The 22,890-nt window shown below is 40.1% G+C and overlaps 1 protein-coding gene across 1 annotated transcript in view; it reads left to right on the top strand.

Annotated features, from left to right (window-relative positions):
* CLYBL (citrate lyase beta like) overlaps positions 1–21,216 on the top strand; it is a gene marked incomplete at its 5' end in the record, with an annotated part of 216,885 nt that extends 195,669 nt beyond the window's left edge. The window contains 3 exons of the mRNA XM_014536117.1: positions 2,412–2,536; positions 19,983–20,102; positions 21,070–21,216. Of these exons, the coding sequence (XP_014391603.1) occupies positions 2,412–2,536; positions 19,983–20,078 (221 nt within the window). The remainder of the gene's footprint in view (positions 1–2,411; positions 2,537–19,982; positions 20,103–21,069) is intronic.
* Positions 21,217–22,890: the final 1,674 nt, after the last annotated feature.

The following is a 22,890-nucleotide window of genomic DNA, read 5'->3' as shown; positions in this document are numbered from 1 at the left end:
AAGGAAGGAAGGACGGACACATGTCCTGTCTGAAGCAGGTGGTTGAAAATTTAAAATTCAATGAAAGTATTGTGTTATCCATAACACTGAAAGAAACACGCAGTCTGTGTTATCCGGATTTTCTGTACTTTAAAAAATTACATATATTTTTAATGAGTTATAGTTTTTTAAAGTGAACCATGCATGAAACAGTGGGTTGTAGTTTCTTTTCTGTAGTCATTGTTTCACAGCCACAACCCATGTAGGCAGATTTTAAATCAATGCATTGGCTGTATAAAATAATTGTTAACTTTAGGTATTATTTCTATGAAAATAAACCAAAAATAAACCTTAGAATAAAGCTCTAAGAGCTGACTCCAGTACTACATGCTGAGAAGAAAGATTATAAATATGAAACTCTATAGGTTTTCCTCTTTTTTGCAGTCTTTTATAGAAGACAAAAATGACAGCATCATACAGTTACCTAAAAGACTTGACAGGTATTGATTTAAAGCATGATATATCAAGTGGTACTGTAAAAAGGATTTCATGGTCATAAATTTTAATGTCTTCCAATTTTGCACCCTCTCAGTAACTTGTCAATAACAACTCTTCTGTATAAAATATTTGCTTTGCTCCTACATGGCATTAAAGTCCGATATTCAGTTGTTGAGGTATACAAAATTCAACAAAAGATAACTTCACAAATGAATGCTCATAAATTTCTAAAACCTAACACATATCTTAAAGTTAGCCTCATTACCAACATATGGGTACTTGCAAGCCATCAGTAGTTTTACTGTATTTTAAATAGTTTGTGTTTTGCTCCTCAAATTATCATGTCTATACTATGAAGTTCCCATGAAATTTGGCTTTTTACACATCAGTGTAAATTATGTACATAAATTATAAAATTCAGGACCAACAATTAGTACAAAATGACTACCAGAACTGACATCCTTTATTAATAATATTGTAACAACTATTAGATTATTTAAATATAATTTCAGTACCTACTATTGAAAAAAGCTCTCATTTGTCATCATTGATGTTATTTGTTCCCAGAAATTATTCCTCAAATAATTTAAAGCAGCTTTATTTATATAATGTTTTATTAATATGCTGACAGATTAAAAATGAAATAGCAATGTGAGGATGTTTTAATTATGCCACTGTAAGGAAAGATATTACTATATTTATTCATGGAGACTCTTTTTCATAATAAAAAAAATATTTTTTACAAAAAATTGTTCTTTTTTTCTATTCGATAGAATAATGGCAATAACTGGAATTGACCTTTTTAAAAACATCAATGATATAATTTCTAATGATTAAATGTTAAAACACTATTTCGAAAGCAAAGCAAATTGATATACCAACAAATATACTTAGCAGAGTAAGTGATCATTAAGCGTACATTCATTTTAAAGAACCAAATATTTCCATAATTTTATTACGTAATAAAACATAACCTCAACATTATTATAACATTAAATTATGTTTCATTTTATTAATGACCTGATTAGATTTTATTCTTCCCTGATTGTTAAACTGTTTCTTTTTAATGACTGCATGATTTCCTAGAATCCTGTGACTCTTATCTTTGTATAATGTTTTTATTTAAGATCCTTAAACTTCAAAAAGAAAATATTACTACAAAGATAAGATTTCATCTGGTGTCTAAGTATCTTCATTCTCTAAGAAAAAAGGAAAAATCTGGTTATGTTTTTAGGTCGAGAAACTTTCTGTAATTTTTATTTAAACATTTTTAAATGGAGTAATTTAGGGACCACACTGTTTAAATCTGCCTTCTAGTTTACTGTACTGAATAAAATTTTCTCATTGAAATCTGAATTTCTACTAGTGGTTAGAAATGACATATTATATCTAAGAGGAAAAAAATAAATTATTATTATGAGACACTATTTGATATTAATATAGTTGTAATACCTGCTTCCGTAAGCTTTATGAAAACCAACAGATGACTTCTAAAAGAAATCGTGGAAGGCAGGGTAATGGTGCCAAATAAGCCAAACACAACTTACAAATTAGAAAGAATTAACATAAAATTTTTCTTCTTTACTTCAAAATAATCACTCTAATTTGCAGACATTATCCTTTAAAGTTCCAGCCAAAGCAGTTATTCAACGAGCTGCTTAGTCAGTCCACCTGTAGCTAAAACTGAGAGATTATCTGCACCAAGGTGGCATTTCTATAGGATCGGAAACACAATTACTCCCATTGTTGTGTTTGTTCTTATGTGGTATTCTGGAGAAGCCTGCCCAATTGCTGTTATTTTCTTTTTAAATGTGCTAAAATAATGAGTTATTTTACATACAGTCTGTGAGGCATTCAGGAGCCTCTCAGGGTTCAGACGTTCTGTTTGAACATCTACTTGTTTTGTGTTCCCGGTGTTGTTAATCCCCTTGTAGGTAAGCAGGTGATACACCCTAACCAAATTGCAGCCGTCCAGGAGCAGTTTTCTCCTTCCCCTGAAAAAATTAAGTGGGCCGAAGAACTGATCGCCGCCTTTGAAGAGCATCAACAATTAGGAAAGGTAAATGTTTTATTAACGACTTGGATGAAACCGGTGTTTAAAGTACTGTGGGGAGGAATGAAAAAAAATCATTGTTGGGATGATTTTGGTGGAGAGGGTTTGAATTGGGGGGACAATATTCATCAGTGAGAAATTCGCCTAAGGTAAATTCGCCCTGCCATGTTCCTAAATATTTCACCAACTGGCTCTCACATCTCTCTTTTTTTTTTTCTTTTCATAAACTATGTTGGCAGCCTTTGAGAAAAGAGAGGAAGTCTGTTTAGTTTTTCTCTATAGACTCTGATACAGCTGTCATATGAAAATAATTTTAGATCAAAGTGAGAGCAAGTTGTAATGAAATAAACAGTTTGATCAAATGGTTCTTGTGGAGAGAAATAAATGTCAAGTTACTTTAATAATGGGGCAGAAAAGTACAAAAATCTCCTCCGGTTTAGTCATACAAGAGTGGGAGGTTGTGTATGTGCTTGTACCAATTCCTGGACCTGAGATTTGGATAGAATGGAAAGCAAATTAACACTGGAGCACGGTTGTTCCTAATTTAGTGCATCATTGAGCCTCGCGGTTCCTGCGCTGTGGGTTTCTGCTATGTAAATATTGCAGTGGTGATGCGCAATCTGTCTCCACTTTGTGCCAGTAACACTTAAATTAGGTGTCGCCTGAAGGAAGATTTTATGCTAGTTGCAGCATTGTCAGTTAATTATCTTAAAGGTTATTTGCAATAATACCGTGTGCCTCCCTTTAAGAGGGTGGGGGGAAAGTTGCATTTGCAAAACTGTCCTAGAGGTAATATCTAAATTCGCCCTTGTTACTTACATAAAGAGTGAGGTTTTGATACCTCCAAGGCAGAAGTACTTAGGGGAGGATGTGGAAACATTATTAAGGTTCTAAAGGTTAAATAGTCCCTGTTACAAAAAAAAAAAACAACAACAGAAAGCAAAAACTGGTGACATCAGAGTGAGAAGTGTCACTTGCACTTTCCACTGGCAATAAAAACACCTGAAAATCCCAGGACTTGGGAAAGTAAGTAACAATATTAAATGGGTCACTCCCTCCCTCTCCCTACGGACACCTGCCTTCAATTCCAACCAGGCACGCATGCTCACCCTCACCCACAAGATCATCTTTGTACAAATTTGCACTTAAAATCAAAAGACAGAATCTGTGATATCAGAAATATCCCATCTGGACATATACCACTTTCAGGATAAATAGCATCTTCTCATTTCAAATCAGTAGTGACCATTGGAAAAACATGGCAATTCATAGAAAAATATTATTGACATTGTGTTTTATGTTCACTTCTCTATCTTGGCCCAAAAATCCATATCCTGAAACATAGATATTTATCTAGAGAGAAGAGCCATGTACTTTTTCATTCATACATGCACATAACCCCATCCGCTCTCCTCTTTCCCATGCTTGCCTGCACACACTCTCCTTAAATATTCTACACCTCTGTGTGCACCTTATGTCAGCTGAGGCCATGCATGTGATGAATACCTCCAACTGAAATAATCAACTGAGGCAGGATATGGGCCCTCAAAACAGCAGACCAGGCAGAGTTCCAGTCTGGGTTTCATGTTGGATAACATCAAAGGATGCCACTTGGCATTGTAAGCAGCTAGGGTATGGGAGAAGTTACCCTAAATTTCAGGTAGCCAGCAAACAACATTCCAACTAGAAACACACTCTGTTACTGGCATTTAAGTTCTTGGATGAAGAAAAACACAACACTTTTCCATTGTTATCTTGAAAGTGTTGTTCCCAGGGAAAATCGTCTCCGGGTGTCCTTGCCTTTTGATGATGGCAACTTAAATGTTAAATTCTGAACTTTTTTAAAAAAATAAGCAATGCCCTCTTGTTGGGGCATAAGCTTTCACAATAGTGTGGCAGCTTTTGCTAACACAGAACTGTAGAGATTGGAGCAGAAGGGAGACTATTAGGTCATTTCTTCCGTGCCCCATTCGTGTAGGTTTGTTTCCGACAGCAAATTCTCGTGGTGCTTTGTCCAGCAAGGTTGAAGTGATTCAAGTAATGGGGCTTCCAGTGGGGACACACGGTTGTTTTATCCAGTTCGCATGTTTCTTTCACTTTGCCTACAAATTGGCTGGTCACAAAAATAGGGTCTGCAGGTAGGTGACTCCGGGTCTTGAGAGGTCTTGGGGTTTAAATCATGTGGGTTCTGTTTGTAGAGATTTAGTATAAATAGGTTGCTCAGTTGTAGGAAGGATTGCTTCCAACAAACATCTAATCTGTTGTATTTCAAATGTGAATCACTGATGAAAACATACACCCTCGGTTACTTTGTCCAAAGCACAGGTGACTCTGTCAATGAGAGGAAGCTGATGGTTGGGTCCCAGTAAGACACTTACAAATTTCTGAAAGACCTTTTCTTCCCCCCCTCGGATGAAAAACTTTATTCAAGAAATGTTTATAAGTAGAAATGACCCAAGAAGGCAAAATTACATGTCTTTGCTTTTCTCTACTTTCTGCTCCCATCTTAAATTATATTCTTCCCTAAGAACTAAGGTATAGCTGAAATTTACAGTTAATGCTGGGTAATTGTGTCTTCTATAGTAATAATAGTAATTATTATTACATAGCTATCATTATTATTCAAAAATAAAAGTTCTTCCTTTTTTCCCTTTCCTCTCCCAATAACAAAATTCATGGGGATACTTAGATCATGAGTAGACAAATTATTGGGGTTCAGTCTCTGGTATCACATGAATTTTCTTGTTTTATTTTAATTAGAAGTTCAAGGGAAAGCAAGTTTGAGGCCCTTAGTCTAATGTCAGGTGAAAATACTTTACATTAAAAAATAATAATCTGTCACTGTTTGGCAGGTAATGATACTTGTGACTACTTTAAGAATTTGCCTGGTACGCTAGTCCCCACTAATAAGAATTAGGCTACCAATTGACTTTAAGGACCGAGGTCATCTTCTTCTATTAAGTCTGTTGGAAAATGTCTAAACACTCCACATACTCTATGCCCCTATTTTAATTCCCATAAGCTAAATTATTTCTAATTTAGCTGATATCAATTGTGAGGTATATAGCCATAATGTTAATCAAACTTGATTCTTTCTTTCATCCTTCCAGAAAAATATATTCTGAGATGCAAGCTGCATGTCATTAATTATTTTAGCTTTGAATTACTCAATAAAATATTTTAGCCAGGATAAGTCACTTCCATGTGATTTGTTTTAAATTTATAAAGGGTTTTTGAAAGTTAATTTCATTTTTATGTCATTTTTCATAATAATGTTGTTCCATAACATTTAAAAATTCTCTATCAACTAAAGTTAGTATTGCCTATTTAAAAATATGATTTTAACAGGTTTTTTTTATTGACTAAGAATTGTATGTAGTATGAAAAGTAGATCATTGAAATGAAAATATCTGAAGTAAATAATTAGTTAATATTAGTTGATATCAGTGGAAACTATAATTTGTTTACAAATAAACATATGTAACATATGCATTTATACTACATATACATTCATGTATGTATGATACTATGTATTTAATGTCTATATGATAAATTCAGTGATATTTTTTTCTGTTTCTATATTCATCACTTCTTGGACAAAAATGACAGCTAAAGGAAGTAGTTGCTTTTTAAAAATGATTGATAATTCCAAGAAATCTTAATATAAGAATTTACCATTTATTTTCAAATGGACGCTCTAACAGAAAAATGTGAAAGAATAGCAAAATGTAGCACATGTGACCAATTTTCAAAGGTACTTTGCTAGAATATTCATATTTCTGCAGTATCTGCCTATAAATATGGCTCTGCTTCATTTCCAGTTTTCCAAGCTCCCTGGTTTATTGCTATCATTGCCATAAATGCTTTATTTTATTTTGGAAGGATTTCATTTAACCTTTTCAAGATTTTTCATTTGTTACAGCTTTGCAAACTGGCTAAAAACAAGGAAGGTTCATCTTTAAAATCTAGGTTCAACGAACAACTTAAAGGTCAAAAACAAGGCCACTACCTGACATAATGACTATAAATAACACACATAACTGAAACATTCTAATTTCACTAGAGTAAGCAATAATGCAAATTAATAAGTTTGTGTTCAGAAGCAAATCCTCTACTGGAATATAAATGAGGAACATATATCTTAATTTAAAAAAAAAAGGTTTTTTTTCCTCATGTAAGTTCTTCACCTAGAAAATTACAAGGAATACCCTCCCACACACACACCAATATTGAAAGCAAATTATTTTCTTGGGTATCTGATTGCAGCCCGCACACCTTTCATTTGTGTTTCCAAATGCAGAGCTTTACAAAAGAAATACTGTTTGGTCCAGATGGCCTTCTAGAAGGCTCGCTGAGAGAACTCAAAAGTCTCTCTAGCCAAAAATATTGTTTCCGCTTATTCAAGTGCCAGAAATCCCACTGCCACTCTTTCACGCAGATCAAATAAACCATCTACAGATTTGGTTGTTGTCTTTGTCAACTGAAAGGGTTGATTCCACTAATAGACAACAATGTACCCTCCCACACCCCTGCTTCCCACCACCCACAGCCTTCTCCTCTTTATTTGGAAGCAGGAATACTAAAATCCAAATGGAGTGATTTCCTGTGAAAATGAAAGGTGAAGGGACATAACTCTGTCTTTGAGATTCTTACTCATGCGAGGCTCCCTTTATCTCTTATTCATTTAATATTTTTAGAACTATATGCCATAATTTGGACTTGAAAAATTCAAATTCTTAGACAAGCTGAGAGTCTGCCCATGGTGACTTTAAGGTTAATTTGATTAACAACAAATTTTGCAGGTTTGTAAACATTTAAAGCAATGTGACACAATTCCAGTGCTGATCATATCCTATTTCACACACTTTTAGTGACAAACGGCTGTTTCTGTATTCGAGGATAAGATATTTTGTGTGTAGGTTAAATCTGATAACTTTTAAAGTTGTTTGCTTCATCCTTAATTCAGAACACATTCTTAAGTATATTTTAATCAAAATAATTTTATTCTTATTTATACTTTTCAGGATTTTTTCCCCCACTCATCTTCAATTAGAAAGAGTAATTTTTTTAGTTGGATAAAATCTCAGAAATTTTCTAGTCAAATCCCTTCTGTTTGCAGCTTAATACTTCAAGACCCAACAAGGGTTTGGAAGTTGCCCCAGGTCACTCACAGCCAAGGTGATGGTAGAGCCCCAACCAGAATTCTGGGCTCGCTTTGTAGATAAAGATATGAACATAGTTAGCATAAATGCTGTTTCACTTGGGTCACAGTGAGTCCCCATGTTAATGACCAAAACTAGATAGAACCTTAAAAATATTTGGTCACAAACAAAATGTGAATTCAGTTAGTTCCGATTAGCATGATTTTCTTAGTCATGTACTTTTTGGGTGTGTGTTGGGGGGGGGGGGGGTGGTGAGCAAAAATTCTGATGAGGCAAGAAAGAATACAGAGTATCTGCCTTCCCAGCCATGATTTCCCACATGGCTCCCTCCCTCCCAATTCTGTCCTGTGCTGGCCCCCCCGCCGGACCCCAGAAAGATCTCTCAGCTCTGATCACTGCAAACCCGTTCCGTTTCATTAGTCATCAGTTGTTCAGCCTCCCAAGGTAGACTGCGAGCCTCAGGCAATGAGGCCGTAGCTAGTCCCTGCCTTTGTTTCATCTCCCTCAAAGGGCAGGTTCCCCAAGTCAGTCCTCAGTTACACCTGTGGTTGCACAGACACACCATGGCTTTCAGTGCCTTTAATAGCAAGACCTAAATGAGGACCACGAAAGGATGGCTTTATTCCTTGGACATCCTTCTGTCTCTTTTCCTTTTACAGTATTGCTCCCTCTTAGTATGTATGACTCTACTAGTATATGTGTATTTCTATGTGTGTCTCCTGTTCCTCCCTTGTCTTCCTCTCCAAGAATTATTTTTTGTTTCCTCCTTTTCTTTATATTGTTCTTTCTCATGACATCACCACTATACCCCCACCACCATCCCTTGCCTCCTCTCCTTTAACTAAATTTAATAGAGTTTAGAGCAGCCGTGGGCAAACTACGGCCCGAGGGCCGGATCCGGCCCGTTTGAAATGAATAAAACTAAAAAAAAAAAAAAGACCGTACCCTTTTATGTAATGATGTTTACTTTGAATTTATATTAGTTCACACAAACACTCCATCCATGCTTTTGTTCCGGCCCTCCGGTCCAGTTTAAGAACCCATTGTGGCCCTCGAGTCAAAAAGTTTGCCCACCCCTGGTTTAGAGCATTCTTTTAATTTTTGTTGAATTTATTTAAAATTTTAAAATTCTTTTTAATATTAAAAGCAGGTAAATAAAATTTTATTAAAATATATAAATCAAGATTTTCTAGAATTCTTTTTTTCCCTGTTTAGGTTAGTGGACCCCAATGAAAAAAAGAGAGAGGGGATTCTCACCACTACCCTAAAAAGTAAAGAATTCTCTCTTCTGTATCAATTACCTTCCTGCAGCATCTTGGACAGAAATAGGTACACAGTATATATTTAGTAAATACTAGTTAGATAACTGCTTTCAAAATTTCTGGCAGTGCTAAAAAGAATTATTCATTGTACTTATAGAATATATGATACTGACTTTTTGTTTCCTTCTAGAAAAACCCAAAGAAAAAAATTGTTACCATTTATTCCATCCATTATTGTTATCAGTTAGTTGTATAGTAGTAAATCCTTTAAAGTGCCTTAAAGTTAATATTTGTTCATTTAGATGTGTTTTCCCAAGAAAGAATAGTCTAAGGCCGTGATGGCAAACCTATGACACGCGTGTCAGATGTGACACGCAAACTCATTTTTTTGGTTGATTTTTCTTTGTTAAATTGCATTTAAATATATAAAATAAATATCAAAAATATAAATCTTTGTTTTACTATGGTTGCAAATATCAAAAAATTTCTATATGTGACACGGCACCAGAGTTAAGTTAGGGTTTTTCAAAATGCTGACACGCCGAGCTCAAAAGGTTCACCATCACTGTCCTAGACTCTTGAGATGGCATTTGAGAAAAACTTAACTCTTTCTTGAATCTACTTGGTGACACAGAGAGGCTCTGAGGCTGACTGGATTGGGTGTCTGGTTACTTCTTAAGCACGTGTAACTCTTCTTGGGTAGCTTAAGATATATTTTAGTTTCCTAGCTGAGGAATTCCTTCTGGTTTTCTCAGATCTGAATCTCTGAGATGGCCAAAGGGATAGTTCTCTTACAATATTAGTGGATAATAAATAAAATAAAATAAAATGGCCTTCATTCTCTGCTTTTCTCATAGGCAATACCAGCTTAAATTGACATGAAATATTCTAAATTAAATTTAAAATATTTACATACTATTTGTTAAATAAAAACCTTTTTAGATGAAATTTCTAATTTAAAAAAAGTCTGGGAGGGAAGTGATAGTTGTAGAACTCTAGATAATTACTAAAAATTCAATGAATTATACACACTTAACAATGGTGAATCTTATGGTATGCAAATTATACCTCAATAAACCAATTAAAAAACTGAGAAAATTAAGCACGATGTATACTTTGCTAGAAAATGTGGAAGCTCCTTTAGGTTTTGCAATGTTTATAAATCCAATTGTTTTACTTCAGTAGGTAGCTTTCCACATGATAAACTTGGCTTGATTTTTCCAGATTTAAAGATATTTAAAACAAAGACTTGTCTATTTCTGTCTGATCATTCTGCCTAAAAATTTTTAAAGATAAACCTTGCTGCCTACATTTTGTGAGCTCTGAAAAGAATTTTAAAAACGGAAGCACCTTTGGTCTTCCCTATCTATTTGTGAAGTAAGGATGGCCCTGGTCCACTGAGACCCTCCATCTGGGCGGTAGAGGACTCTGGACTGGTCAAATCCTATATCATAAAAGGGTAATATGCAAATTGACCCTAACAACAAAATGACCAGAACGTCTGCTCAACCAGTCATATGAGGTGCACTGACCACCTTTCGGTCCCTTTTCCCGGCCAGCAGGTTCCCATTGCCCAATGGTGAATGGGGATCCAGAGGTGGGTGGTGGGGGACTCAGGTGGCACCAGGCCAAGGCCCCCACCCCACCAGTTGCCCCACACACAGAGGGCAACCCGTGGCAGGGCGGGGCTGGCAAGTGGGTGGAACGGCCGACCTCTTGGTTCCTCCCCCCAGCCAGCAGGCTCCAATCACCCGATGACAAATGGGGAGCTGGGGGTAGGTAGTGGCAGAGGGTGGGGCCAGCTGCAGGCAGCGGGGGACGATGGCCCTGATCTCAGGCCAGGCCTAGAGACTGTACCTGCGCATGAACTTCGTGCACCAGGCCTCTAGAATTAAGATAATTGACCCAGACATTCACTTCATCTCTCCTCCCTATGGTTCAGCCACCTCCACCTGCCCTGCCAAATTCATTTTCCAAATCTTCTGCTTTTTTCCTCCTCCAACTTCCTAACGCTGTTGGTAAGGTCCCAAATCCATCTCACTGATGCACACACTGTTTCCATTTTCTATGTAGAGTTAAAGCTAAACCATTCCTTTCTAAAAAGCAAAATGTTAATGATGTCTATTCATTTTACATCTACCCACCAGCCACATTCCAGGAATTTCCTCCTTTTTTACAAACCCATCGGGCGGGCACTTGTCTTTGCCAGGACTTCCTTGTCCTGTTCAGCCTCCACTGAAAACTCTGTTCTTCCTTCCCCGTTGTTCCACTCCCTCCTGCAGCTGATAGTCTGCGTTTTTAAATTCGATTAAGTATATTTGCTTTCAAATACTGATGCTGTGTCAAATGAAGAAACGGAGGCTCAGAAATGTAGCATTATTTGCTGTGGATCACACACAGCAAAAGAAAGAGCCTGGGTTCCATTTCAGGTGTAGCTGACCCAGAAGCCCATATTCCTAACCTCTGCATCAAGGTGCCTCAAACGGGAGGACCCAGAGAAGCAAGTCCCTTTCTCTCCAGGTTTCGGGGTGTCCTTCTCGTCTCAGCAGCAGTCACTGAATACCACCTCAGAATGTGCTCATCCTGCAGTTGCCTATTTCTGTTTGGTGGGAAGTCACAGAGGGGCTGCTTGGCCAGGGGGCCCTGGTGCCCTGAGGCCAGCACTGACCCGGCAGGAGGGCTGCCGGGAGCTGACTCGGCCATCCATTCGGGTCTCCATTGATGGTTTGTGCGCTTTTTTTACAGCCGGAGAGGCACAGGGGAAAGGATGGGAGGGATGAAAGGGAGCTTCTCCAGGCTTTTCCACCTTTCAGAACTTGGGAAATAAATTCCATAGGCTGCCCAGGATGCAGGATCCCCCCCCCACCCCGCACCCCGCACCTCACACCCCCTGAGGCTGCGCTCCTAGGCAGGGGCAGAAAGCACCATCCCAAGCAGTTCAACAGGCCTGAATTGTCACTGCATCTCCCAGTCAGGTAGGAAACTAGCCCCTTCAGATATTCCAACTGTTTTATTCTCATGAGTCATTTGAAAGGCTTCCCCTTCAAAAGCCGTGGAAAGTCATCTGTCAGGATTGCCATGCCAGTAGTAAGGAGAGATCCGCCCAGTGTGGGTTATTGCCCATGTGGAATGGCTTCAGTAGAACTTTTAGAAATTCCATGCAGAGCTACATTAGCATCTATAAATTCTCTGACCATAGATGTAAATAGTATTGAATTTTCATTCTGAACAGTATTAAAATACCTATCAAATTATCACTACAATTTAAAGTGTTTAAAAAATGTTCTCTATTTCCCAAGTCTTCAATAATATCCTTTTACTCTCATCCTGGCAATTTTAAAAGATGTTTATTCCGATATTCAGAAGCATATAGAAGGATGAAATGTCACTGTCTTTAATCCTCCTTATAAATGTTTTGGGTTTCTTTTCAGGAAGATGTCATTCACATATTTATAATTAAGTTTTTTCCCACTGAAAATATCCTTTGGTATTTCTTATACCAAAATAATTATAGTAAGAGCTTTCAAATGGAAACTCAGGGTGGAAGCATGTTATATTTTAGTAGTTCCCAATTCAGTTATTAAAACTGTATTTTCACATATTTACTTATCTGTACCTTACCTATATGTCATTATTTTTTTTTCAGTTTCACCCTAAGTAATATCTCTGAAATAGTCATTTACATATGCTGGTTATTTTTAATAAACCACATCAAAATAAAATTTTAAAGTATATAGTATACTTTACATGATTATATAAAAAAATTTGTTTTCTATTTCCCAAGTCTTCAATAATATCCTTTTACTCTCATCCTGGCAATTTTAAAAGATGTTTATTCCGATATTCAGAAGCATATAGAAGGATGAAATGTCACTGTCTTTAATCCTCCTTATAAATGTTTTGGGTTTCTTTTCAGGAAGATGTCATTCACATATTTATAATTAAGTTTTTTCCCACTGAAAATATCCTTTGGTATTTCTTATACCAAAATAATTATAGTAAGAGCTTTCAAATGGAAACTCAGGGTGGAAGCATGTTATATTTTAGTAGTTCCCAATTCAGTTATTAAAACTGTATTTTCACATATTTACTTATCTGTACCTTACCTATATGTCATTATTTTTTTTTTCAGTTTCACCCTAAGTAATATCTCTGAAATAGTCATTTACATATGCTGGTTATTTTTAATAAACCACATCAAAATAAAATTTTAAAGTATATAGTATACTTTACATGATTATATAAAAAAATTTGTTTATAACCACAGGTACCACCATTTAAAGCTATACTTTGAGATATATATATTAGTGGGAAGAGTTTGAGATTTTGGATGAAAAGCCTTAGATTCTAGTCCTCTCCTTCTCACACGTTCTTTAAAAAAAATTAATACTGCACCTCAGTTTTTGCATCTATTAATCAGAAACAAGCATGCCTTCCCTACTACAAGTGAGAGAATGTCTTTGAAATATTTTGTAAAAGTGTAAAGTACCATCAGATGAACCCTCTTTTTTTGGTAATGGGTCTTCTAATAAGATTGCACCCATCCCGTTTTTAGCTTGGAAAGGAATATTCTAGGGCTTACTGGGGGTATAAGCTTGTAGTGTATAAACCACAGTTGCTGAATCTTGATATTTCCTCCTCGAGGGAGAATAAACATCCTCCACCCGCTTCCAACCCCTCTCCTGGCACCAGAGAGCCATCTGTGTTTGTGGGGTGGGCTGGGGGGTGGGGGTCAGTCCTTCCATGATGGTCTCACTCAGCAGCAAGGCTGAGCTGGGCAGCGCCAGCTCTTAGCTTTCCCATTGTTGGGTACCCAGACCACCCCTGGACAGAGGGCAAGTGCCCAGAATAAAGGAAAGGAAACAGGTGGTTCAACTTCCTCTCCTTAGGGTCCAGGAAGGAGCCAGTCTGGGCCCACTGGGGGTGCAGCAGGAGCAAAGGGATCCAGGGGGTCCCCAGTCCTGCTTCATCCAGCAGAGACTGTCTTACGTGCTGTGCTTTGTCATACAGACAGTCAAGCAGCTGATGAGAAGCAAAACCAATATTTTAAAATGTTGTCTGTGTTCAGATTGCTTTAATTTGGGCTAGTTTGGGCTCCCTTTCCTCAGGCCCTAGAGAAAACCCTTCACCCACAGACAGAGCCATAGGAAGGTCCTGCATCTCACGCTGTGGTCCTTCATTTTGCTTGCTCTGTTGAGTCACTGACAACCAGAAGCGCATGGGACTCTTGAGGGACACAGACAAAGCCAACCCCACTCTCATCTCCCCACCCCTCTCTTGACCTTCATTTGGCATCCCTGACCCTCTACACCCGACGTTAAAAGTACCTGTTCCTCGAAGCCCTTCGCTGGCCAAACCATCCCTGTTTCGATGGCTCCTTCTCTTTGTCTTTGCACCACGAATATAACATACTCACTTGCATTTTAACTTTTCAGTCATTTGCATGAGCTAACCTGACCCCAACCCAGCATCATATTTGTTGAGGTTAGACACGGTGTCTACTGGAGGCTCAGCAAATATGAGCCAACTGACTAGTGAGTATTATGAGACCAGGGAAAGATTGAGTGGTACAGAAAGGTGCCAGCAGATAAGGAAAAGAGAAACATAGGATAAATTCCATCTTCCCAGGCCATGGCCCACCCAGTCACCCCACTCCGGCCCCACTAAAGAGCCAGGCTCCACTCTGAACCATGTTTTGAGTACTAGGTTCTGTAAATTCAAAGAAATATGAGACTGGACTCCTGCCCTCAAGAGAAAGTGAGAAAGATAACAGTGTAAACAGGTAATTACAAAGGAGTGTGACAGGGGCTATAAAGGGAGGCTGCCTAAGGAAAGGGAGGCAAGGGATTAGCCCTACAGGGAAGTCTAGAAATGCTTGTGATATTTCTGTGCCTTGAAGCACAAGAAATTTGCCATATAGACATGGAAAGGGCCTTCAGAGCAGAGGACAGTGTGTGCGAGAGATACCAAGGGGTGTGTGTGTGTGTGTGTGTGTGTGTGTGTGAGATGCTGGTTGCTGGACTGGCAGGAGACGAGGCCGAGAGCAGAGGCAGGGCCTGCCCTGGTCAGGGGAGCATTGCATTTGATTCTGTAAGCCCAAAGGGAGCCAAAACAAGGTTTAAGCAAATGGAGATCCGACCTGATGTTTCATAAAAATTACAGCAGGATCCCAATTAGGAAGGGGCGGCTCCCCTGTTAAGCGTCCAGCACTCTCCCAGTGAGATCTCTCACCAGCCTGGGAGCCGGGCAGCTTAGCCACTGAGCTTTGAGTAACAGGCAACCCAACTCACATCCTTAAAAGGAGCGTCATAACCAAATTGTGAGGGGACCAGGCCCTACGAGGACCTGTCCAAGGACTCTGCAAGTGGATAAGTTGCAAAAATTGGAAAGAAAGAAGAGTGAGAATGACACAGCGTCCGCCAGAGCATCGTCCCCACCCACCGTGAGGAGCGTCACGGAGCAGGTGGCTCTGTGCGGATGGAAGCTGTATTGCAGGAGGTCGTGGCTGGGCTGGGAGGATTTTAGCAGGTAGAGACACAACCAAGACCTTGTAGAGAAATTTGATAATTGCCGACGCTGACGGATAGTTTTAGGAATTCCCTGGGACCTGTTGTGAGGTAAATGATTAATTTGCTGTGTGTAAGACTTCGCGTCACAGAGGAAGAGTGTCACCCCAAAAAAGAGGGACTATAACAGCTGTGCTCAAATGCTATCAGTAAAGCCGGCAGAGAAATCCCCCTCACAGTGAAGTGCAGCAACTCTGTCATTGGAAAGTGCCAGAGAGAACCCCCGAATGCCCAAAAAAGTTATTTGAAAGCATTAGATCAAATTGTGGTTTCTAAAAAATTATTCTTTGAGTACTCTAAGGAAAGATATCTCAGGCACTAAGTGCCAGAAATGCAAAATATGAATATTTCCCGTAGATATGTTTACTATTGTCGTCAACACCACCATCAATACTTTTGCCATCAAATTACAAGTCAGATTCTCCCTGCCATGAAAAACCTCAGGGTCTGATAATGTTGACGTGATTTCGATGCCTAACTTGCCACCAGGCTCATTCTAAGGCAGTGGTTCTCAACCTTCTGGCCCTTTAAATACAGTTCCTCATGTTGTGACCCAACCATAAAATTATTTTCGTTGCTACTTCATGACTGTAATGTTGCTACTGTTATGAATCGTCATGTAAATATCTGATATGCAGGATGGTCTTAGGCGACCCCTGTGAAAGGGTTGTTCGACCACCAAAGGGGTCGCGACCCCCCAGGTTGAGAACCGCTGTCTAAGGTGATACCGCCCTTCACATCCGGGAGACTGAAACCACAGGCTTGTGTGTAGTAAAATGTGCCAAAGCAGTGGGTCAGTCATTTTTCACAAGTAACTCGATAGGTGATTGTGGAATAAAAGCCCATTGCGCAAGGAGCTCCATGGCCACTCTAACAGGGATTGCCTGCGTGCAGTAGGTGCGCGGCATCCTATCTAAGTGAACTGTGCAACCGGCGGCACGATCCTGATTGGGCAGGGCAGCCGTTTCAATCGCTCTGGGCTCATCACACCGGCTCTTCCTCTCATTCTATTGCATTATATTGTACCTGCTGCTTTCTTCCCTGTCTCCTCCAGCAAACTGTAAGCAACTTGAGGGCAGGGATGGAGCTGTATCCATTTCAAAGCCGGCCTAACCATTTCTAACCGGGGGACCTAACACAGAACTTCTCAAACTCAAACGTGCATTAGAATCATCCTGCCAACCCACAGGCCTTCTGCATCAAACCATATGGGGTCCAGCCTGAGAATCTGCATTTTAACCAGCGGCCCTCCCCCTTTGGTGATTCTGATCAGGTGGTCAGGGAACACTTCTCAGTCGACAAGCCCAGGGTGTAAGCCAGGGACACCTGCTTCGCATCAGAGAGGGCCAGGATTTTCCCACTTCTGCATCCACTAGCTAGAGGGCAGACAGGTACAAGTTCCTTCAATTCTTAGTGCCTCAGCTTCCTCAGCAATAAAATGGGGATGAATAGAAATTCAAAGAAACAGCAGAATGGTGATTGCTAGAGGCTAGGGAAGGAGAACTGGGGAGTAGTTGTTTAATAGGAACTGACCAAGTTTTACTTTTGCAAGATGAAAAAGTTCTGGAAATCGGTTACACAGCAATGTGAATATGCTTAATACTACTGAACTGTACACTTAAAAACGGTTGAAATGGTAAATTTTAGGTTATGTTTTTACCACAATTAAAAAGAAATAGAAAAAAATATTGTTAATGGGGATGGGTAATAGTATCTGCCTCACACTCTTGTTACGAGCATTACATGAAATAAAATATGTCCAGTGCTAGGCTAGCAACTGCTCAAAAAATTATTATTATTGTTCTAGTCATGGTTCTTAAGGTCTTTAACCTTGAGTGAGTTACTATTTAAACCAAATGATAGTCTGAATCTTCATGGTGATGGAAGTTCCTTTGCTTTGCAAATGGTATGTGTGCCACTTTCTCAGGAATGCACGGGGCTATGAAACTGAAATTACCTGTAACCATTTATTAAGGAATGTTTCCAACCCTCCCTACAAATCCAAGCAGCTTTTGACAAACTGTTTTTCTAAATCCTGACCAACAGCCCAGTCACATTTCTCAGGTAGATCCATATGTTTAAAAAAAAAAAACAACCCATATTGTTGGTTGATATATCACATTTCTCAGGTAGATCCATATGTTTAAAAAAAAACAACCCATATTGTTGGTTGATATGTGAAAGCAGGAGAATATTCATGGTGGGCGTCTAATTCTTAACCCTAAAATCCTCAGTTTGCTGAAATGAAGGAAACAAAGAACAAATAGGTTGAATTTTGTTTTCCAGCTTGAGCTTCATGAAGTTAAGCAAAATCTGCCACCGTAGAAGCAAGAAATGGTGTCTTCTGTCTTAAAACACTACATGGAATATTCTGCCCCTTTGATATGCACGTGGAACCCAGAGCAGATTCAGGGAGCGTGGCATAGACCCAACGCCGTCATTTTGATTCTCTGTGCATTGTTTTGATTTCATGTGCATCTATGCTAATGTCATCTCGCCAGCCCATTATTTCAGCCTTGGCAGGACAGATGTGCTATTTTACAGGGCCGCAATCCACTCGGTGGGCGGGTCACCAGGAGGCCTTTGGTCTTCAACATTTACTCCACTAAGGAGACTAGACTATTGCCTTGTAAAACAGCATGAGACTCACACCCTGATTTCACGTCTCCTGCTAACGCACGGAACATCCTTGGAACTTCTACCAAATTCATAAAATTCATCATAGTCCCAGAGCTGACCAAAATCAGTTCTAGGCTGAATGAAATTAGTCACAGGCCAACCTGGGGGTATAAATGGTAAAAATAAGAGGGTAAGAGATGACGGATTTTAGTCTATGCAGGTGTTCATATGAATCAGATTTATCATTTCAGGGCTGGGAAGGTTAAGCAATACAACCATGCTGTCACTTAACTATTAGGATACCTTCTGAGAAGTACGTCATTCGGCTCTTTCATTGTTGTGTGAATACCATAGAGAGCACTTAGAGGGTATAGCCTACTACACCCCTAGGCTATGAGGTGTAGCCTACAAACCTGTCCAGCATATTACTGTGCTGGATACTGTTGGCAACTGTAATGTGTTGCACTATGGTATTACAATGGCTATGACATCACTAGGCGATAGGAATGTTTCAGCTTCATTATAATCTTAGGGCACCACTGTCATATATGTGGTCTTGGTCATTGACTGAAACATTGTTTGTGGCTCATGACAGTCCTGGTGAAAATTCTAATCCTAGTGGCTTTAAGCCTCTCTGTTGATTGAAAGATAAATTCTGAAGTCACTGCTAAGGATTCCCTGCCAATTTTATTTTACCTCCATCCTATGTAGAACTCGGTGTAATTGTGGGACATGAGGGTTTCTAGAGAGCCCAGGAGACCCATCCAGGAAGCCCTGAATAAGGACAGCATTGACTGTTGACAGGTAGTTACTTGTGAAATCCAGAAGTAGATGGCAATATATGCAATCAATCAGCTAGGATTGATTTTCTAGTCCACTTCCAAGTCTCAAAAGATCTCTGCTTTCTACTCACACCAGCATCCTTGCCATGAATTAAGATGAAGAGTTGTGATTGCATACAGCAAAAAGAAGTGATTAAAAGAACATAAATATCCAGACATTAACTTATATTCTGGGCATGCTACCTTCTGCCCATTAAGTTTTTCTTTTTCTGATGCACTAAGAACTACCTTGTTAATGGGGGGTCTGTGATGAAGGCTTGAAGTTCTGAGATCCAAGTATTAGCCCCTGCTCTAACATTTCCTAATCACCTTGACCTGTTTCGTCCTCTAGAACAGGAACTAGATCACATGATGCATTCAATAAGTATTTTCAGAAGGTTTTCAAAAGTGAATCTGTAAAATGGGGATAAATCAGAGCTCAGAGATTTCTTCCAGTCTTGCCATTCAACTGACCTGTGATTCTTTGGTTACAGGCTCATGTCCCTTGTCATTCTAATCCTGTCCTGCAAATGTATACCAACAGAGGAATCTCTTTTTACTCAGTACAATCCTACCTTACATTTTCTCATCCCCTGATAGTGTTACCCCTCAATTATGTTATAGCAAGAAGCAGGTTAACCTGATCATACATTTATTTTTCAAATAGTGATCAGTTGTCAGAGCGCTTTACTGTTTTTAAAGTTCTATACAATATTTCAAAACCTATAAGGAAGTATTTACCTTTTCCTTCCACAGTTGTTTCCTGCTTGATTTCAAGAGTTAAATGAACAGTTTCCAATACCTTGTGTCTGATGTTTTTCCACTCCATTAAAATGCTAAAAGATTTTTTTTCCTCTTTAGAAGGAAAAAAAAATCTTTCCCCTGTAATTTACTTTGGCTTCCTCAAAAGTTGGGTTGGAAAGTCAGTATAATTCAGGTGGAATCTGAAATGTTCTTGTGCCTAAAGGAAGCCTATAATTTCCGAGCTTTCTTTCAGGAAGTTTGTATGCTCTGTTTTCCAGGGAGCCTTTACTTTCCGAGGGAGTATGATCGACATGCCATTACTGAAGCAGGCCCAGAACATTGTTACGCTTGCCACATCCATCAAGGAAAAATGATCTGCTAAATCAAGCTCTCATCAGGTGGGCGGAACATATACAGTAGGTTTCTTAAAGACAGACCATAATACTCAAGGCAACTTGTTAGTATGCCAGATTGGAACCTTTCTCCACTTACAGTTCATGTTAATCACAATTTCTCGTGGTTGTCGTTATCTCACTGGCCAGTTATTCCTCTAAAAATGAACCTTCTTCTTTTTGGTTCCAAGCTTATGATTTTATTGTTCATTAATGTGATATAGCTATGGACTCATTATTTCACAAGGAGATAAAATAGTAGGGAAAGGTGGGCTGGGAGGGGAAGTTAGATCTTTAATGAAACAGGTCTTGCCCAAATAGGTGTACTCCCTTCACCACCCTCACCTTAGATGTTCCCCACAGTGTTCATTTGTTCACTTGACCCCATAAGTAATTTTAAGAAGGGCCAGACTTTTAAAAAATAGTAACTGCAGGAAGGGGTTGTGTTCATTTCACTAGAAATCTGATAAAAACAACAGAGATAGCATAGAAAAGCTGATTATCATCTTGGTTTATATCAATATCTCTAAAAATACATCTTCAAAACCGATGACTGTTAAGCTCCACCCCCCAAAATGAAACATCCATAATCCTTGAACCACTAAGTGATGACTAAGAAAGCCCGCATCCCAGGTCAACAGTTACCAGCAATTAAAAAATAAATGCGCAGAAACACAAGCCCATCCATCTATCCCCTTTATTTCCCATTTAACTGTTTGCCATTGAGGCCATTTCCCCTGTAAATGTATGGCTGGGACAGGCCCCTCAGCAATAAACTTGTAGCCTCTGCGAAGACACAATGCTCGGAGCTGGTGCACATGGTGCCCGGCGAGATTTGCATCACATTAGAGATGCGGCTGCGGGTCAGATGGGTGGTGTGGTTAACGGGCTTAGTAAAGCTGTTTTGAAGAGGTTAACCCAGCTTGTAGGAAGGGTAAATAAACATAACAACCGGCCATTCTTCCCTATTCAGCATGTGCTCTTATATTGAAGGCTAAAGGGTATTGAAGCTGCGGAGGATCAGCTTGTGTTTGCCAGAGGACGCCAATGAAATTTGAAACACCAACAATCAGAGATTTTGTTTCTGCTCCTCATTAAATCATGAGCTTTTGTGCCGAGACTCTGGCGACTGTTCTTTAAGAAATTAACAGAATGGGAAGTTTTAAACTCTACACCAACCTTTTCATGACCTACACAGCAGCAAGGCTGCTACTCTTAGACAAACACCGCGGGGAAGGCTGTTCTGTTTATTTAAATTTGTAAATAGAAAACAGTTTGTTTTTTTATTTTCATTTTTCACCTCCTCCTCTGTCCTTTCTGTTTATTTCCTATGTGGCCCCTTCTGTGTACCCCAACCAGGGATCTACTTTTCCTCTACCTCTTCCATTCCAACAGGAAGCCCAGAGGGGAGTAGAATTGAAGGTTATACACAAGGAAAGGCACTATGGAACCAAAGCAGAGCGGGGAGGCCCACATGTTATCCTGCAACACCCACCCACCAGTGCTCAGCAGGAAGGGGCAAACAGCTTTGCCGGGGACACCAGAGGAACCTGAGCCAGCAGGACGGTTCTGTGGAAACACGTTCTTGAGAAACCAACTAATGTCCCCAAGCATAGGATCCTTGGAGACAGCTCTTAAACCGAGGAGGCATGTGCCCGGCAGTCCTGGCCCGCCTTGGGCAGGGCATCTCCCCTCCTTGATGCTCCCCCTCCACCCACTCATGAGAGCACTGTCACCTTCGCCTTGGTCCTCTGTGATGCTTCAGAGTTAGCAGGAAAGGAAGGTGGGAGATAGCCCTCTCCTCGTGCAAGGGGGCTACAAGGAGAAATATGGCCTCCAGCCACACTGGGCTCCAGACTGCGGACAGGAGCCATGGGCGGCAGTTACAGGAGGAGCAGCCCCCACCCCACCTTGTTGTCGCAATTGTGCCCACCTAGGCTGGTAGCCAGGTGTGCACAAGGGTAATCCAGGACTATAGGTGTCCACACAATCAGACCCCTCTGCTCCGAACACAGACACAGGACTGCTCAGAAGGCAAAGGCCTCCTCTCATTCTGACCTGTCGTATGTACACACACACACCCCTCTCTCAGGTGCTAAAACCGTAGGCAGGACTGGTCTTAAGCAAAAGAGGAACATAAAAACCTTCCTTCATACTTCCCCCACAGGCAACCCTCCACTTCAACCCAACTGCCCTTCCATCCTCTGTGCTGGTCCGGATGACCCCTCCAGGCTCTGACAGGATGAAAGCGCTAGTCTCTACTCCAGTTACACAGGCAACCCCCAAACCCTACCGGGGGCCTCCTCAAGCCAGGACCTCACTGAGCACCAAGCCCTCCCTGTGAGGAGCCTCAGATGCGGGGGTGAAGGCGTTTGGATCTTGGGAAAAGCAGTCCCCTCAGCAAGGCCTCCACACCCATCACCAACAGGCCCACGGGTTCCTGGGTCCCCAACCATGTTGGAACAGTCACCACGCCCTTAATCTCAAGCTGCACTCTGTTCAAACAAAGCCACCTTGCTGTGTAAATCTCCCCAAGCGTCAAATTTGTCATCGTCCTTATAACCCCCTGGTCCTGATTATGGTAGGGTCATGAGACAGGGACCCACTAGAGCCAAAAAATCTGGACCCAGTGCCCAATCTGAGCAGAGACTAATGAGGGCTCTGGAAAGGTTTGGTGGACGTCACACCTGTTGTGCCTCATTCCTTGAAGAATAAAACTTCAGCACAAGGAGATGCTGAGAGATAAGGTCTCTCCTCTGTTTTCTCACCTGCATCTCTTTGGGGGATGGGGCAC

Source organism: Myotis brandtii, unplaced genomic scaffold (assembly GCF_000412655.1).
Source record: "Myotis brandtii unplaced genomic scaffold, ASM41265v1 scaffold1028, whole genome shotgun sequence".
Taxonomy (NCBI): domain Eukaryota; kingdom Metazoa; phylum Chordata; class Mammalia; order Chiroptera; family Vespertilionidae; genus Myotis; species Myotis brandtii.
Note: the sequence above shows the minus strand (reverse complement) of the source record. Positions and strands in the feature narration are given on the sequence as shown.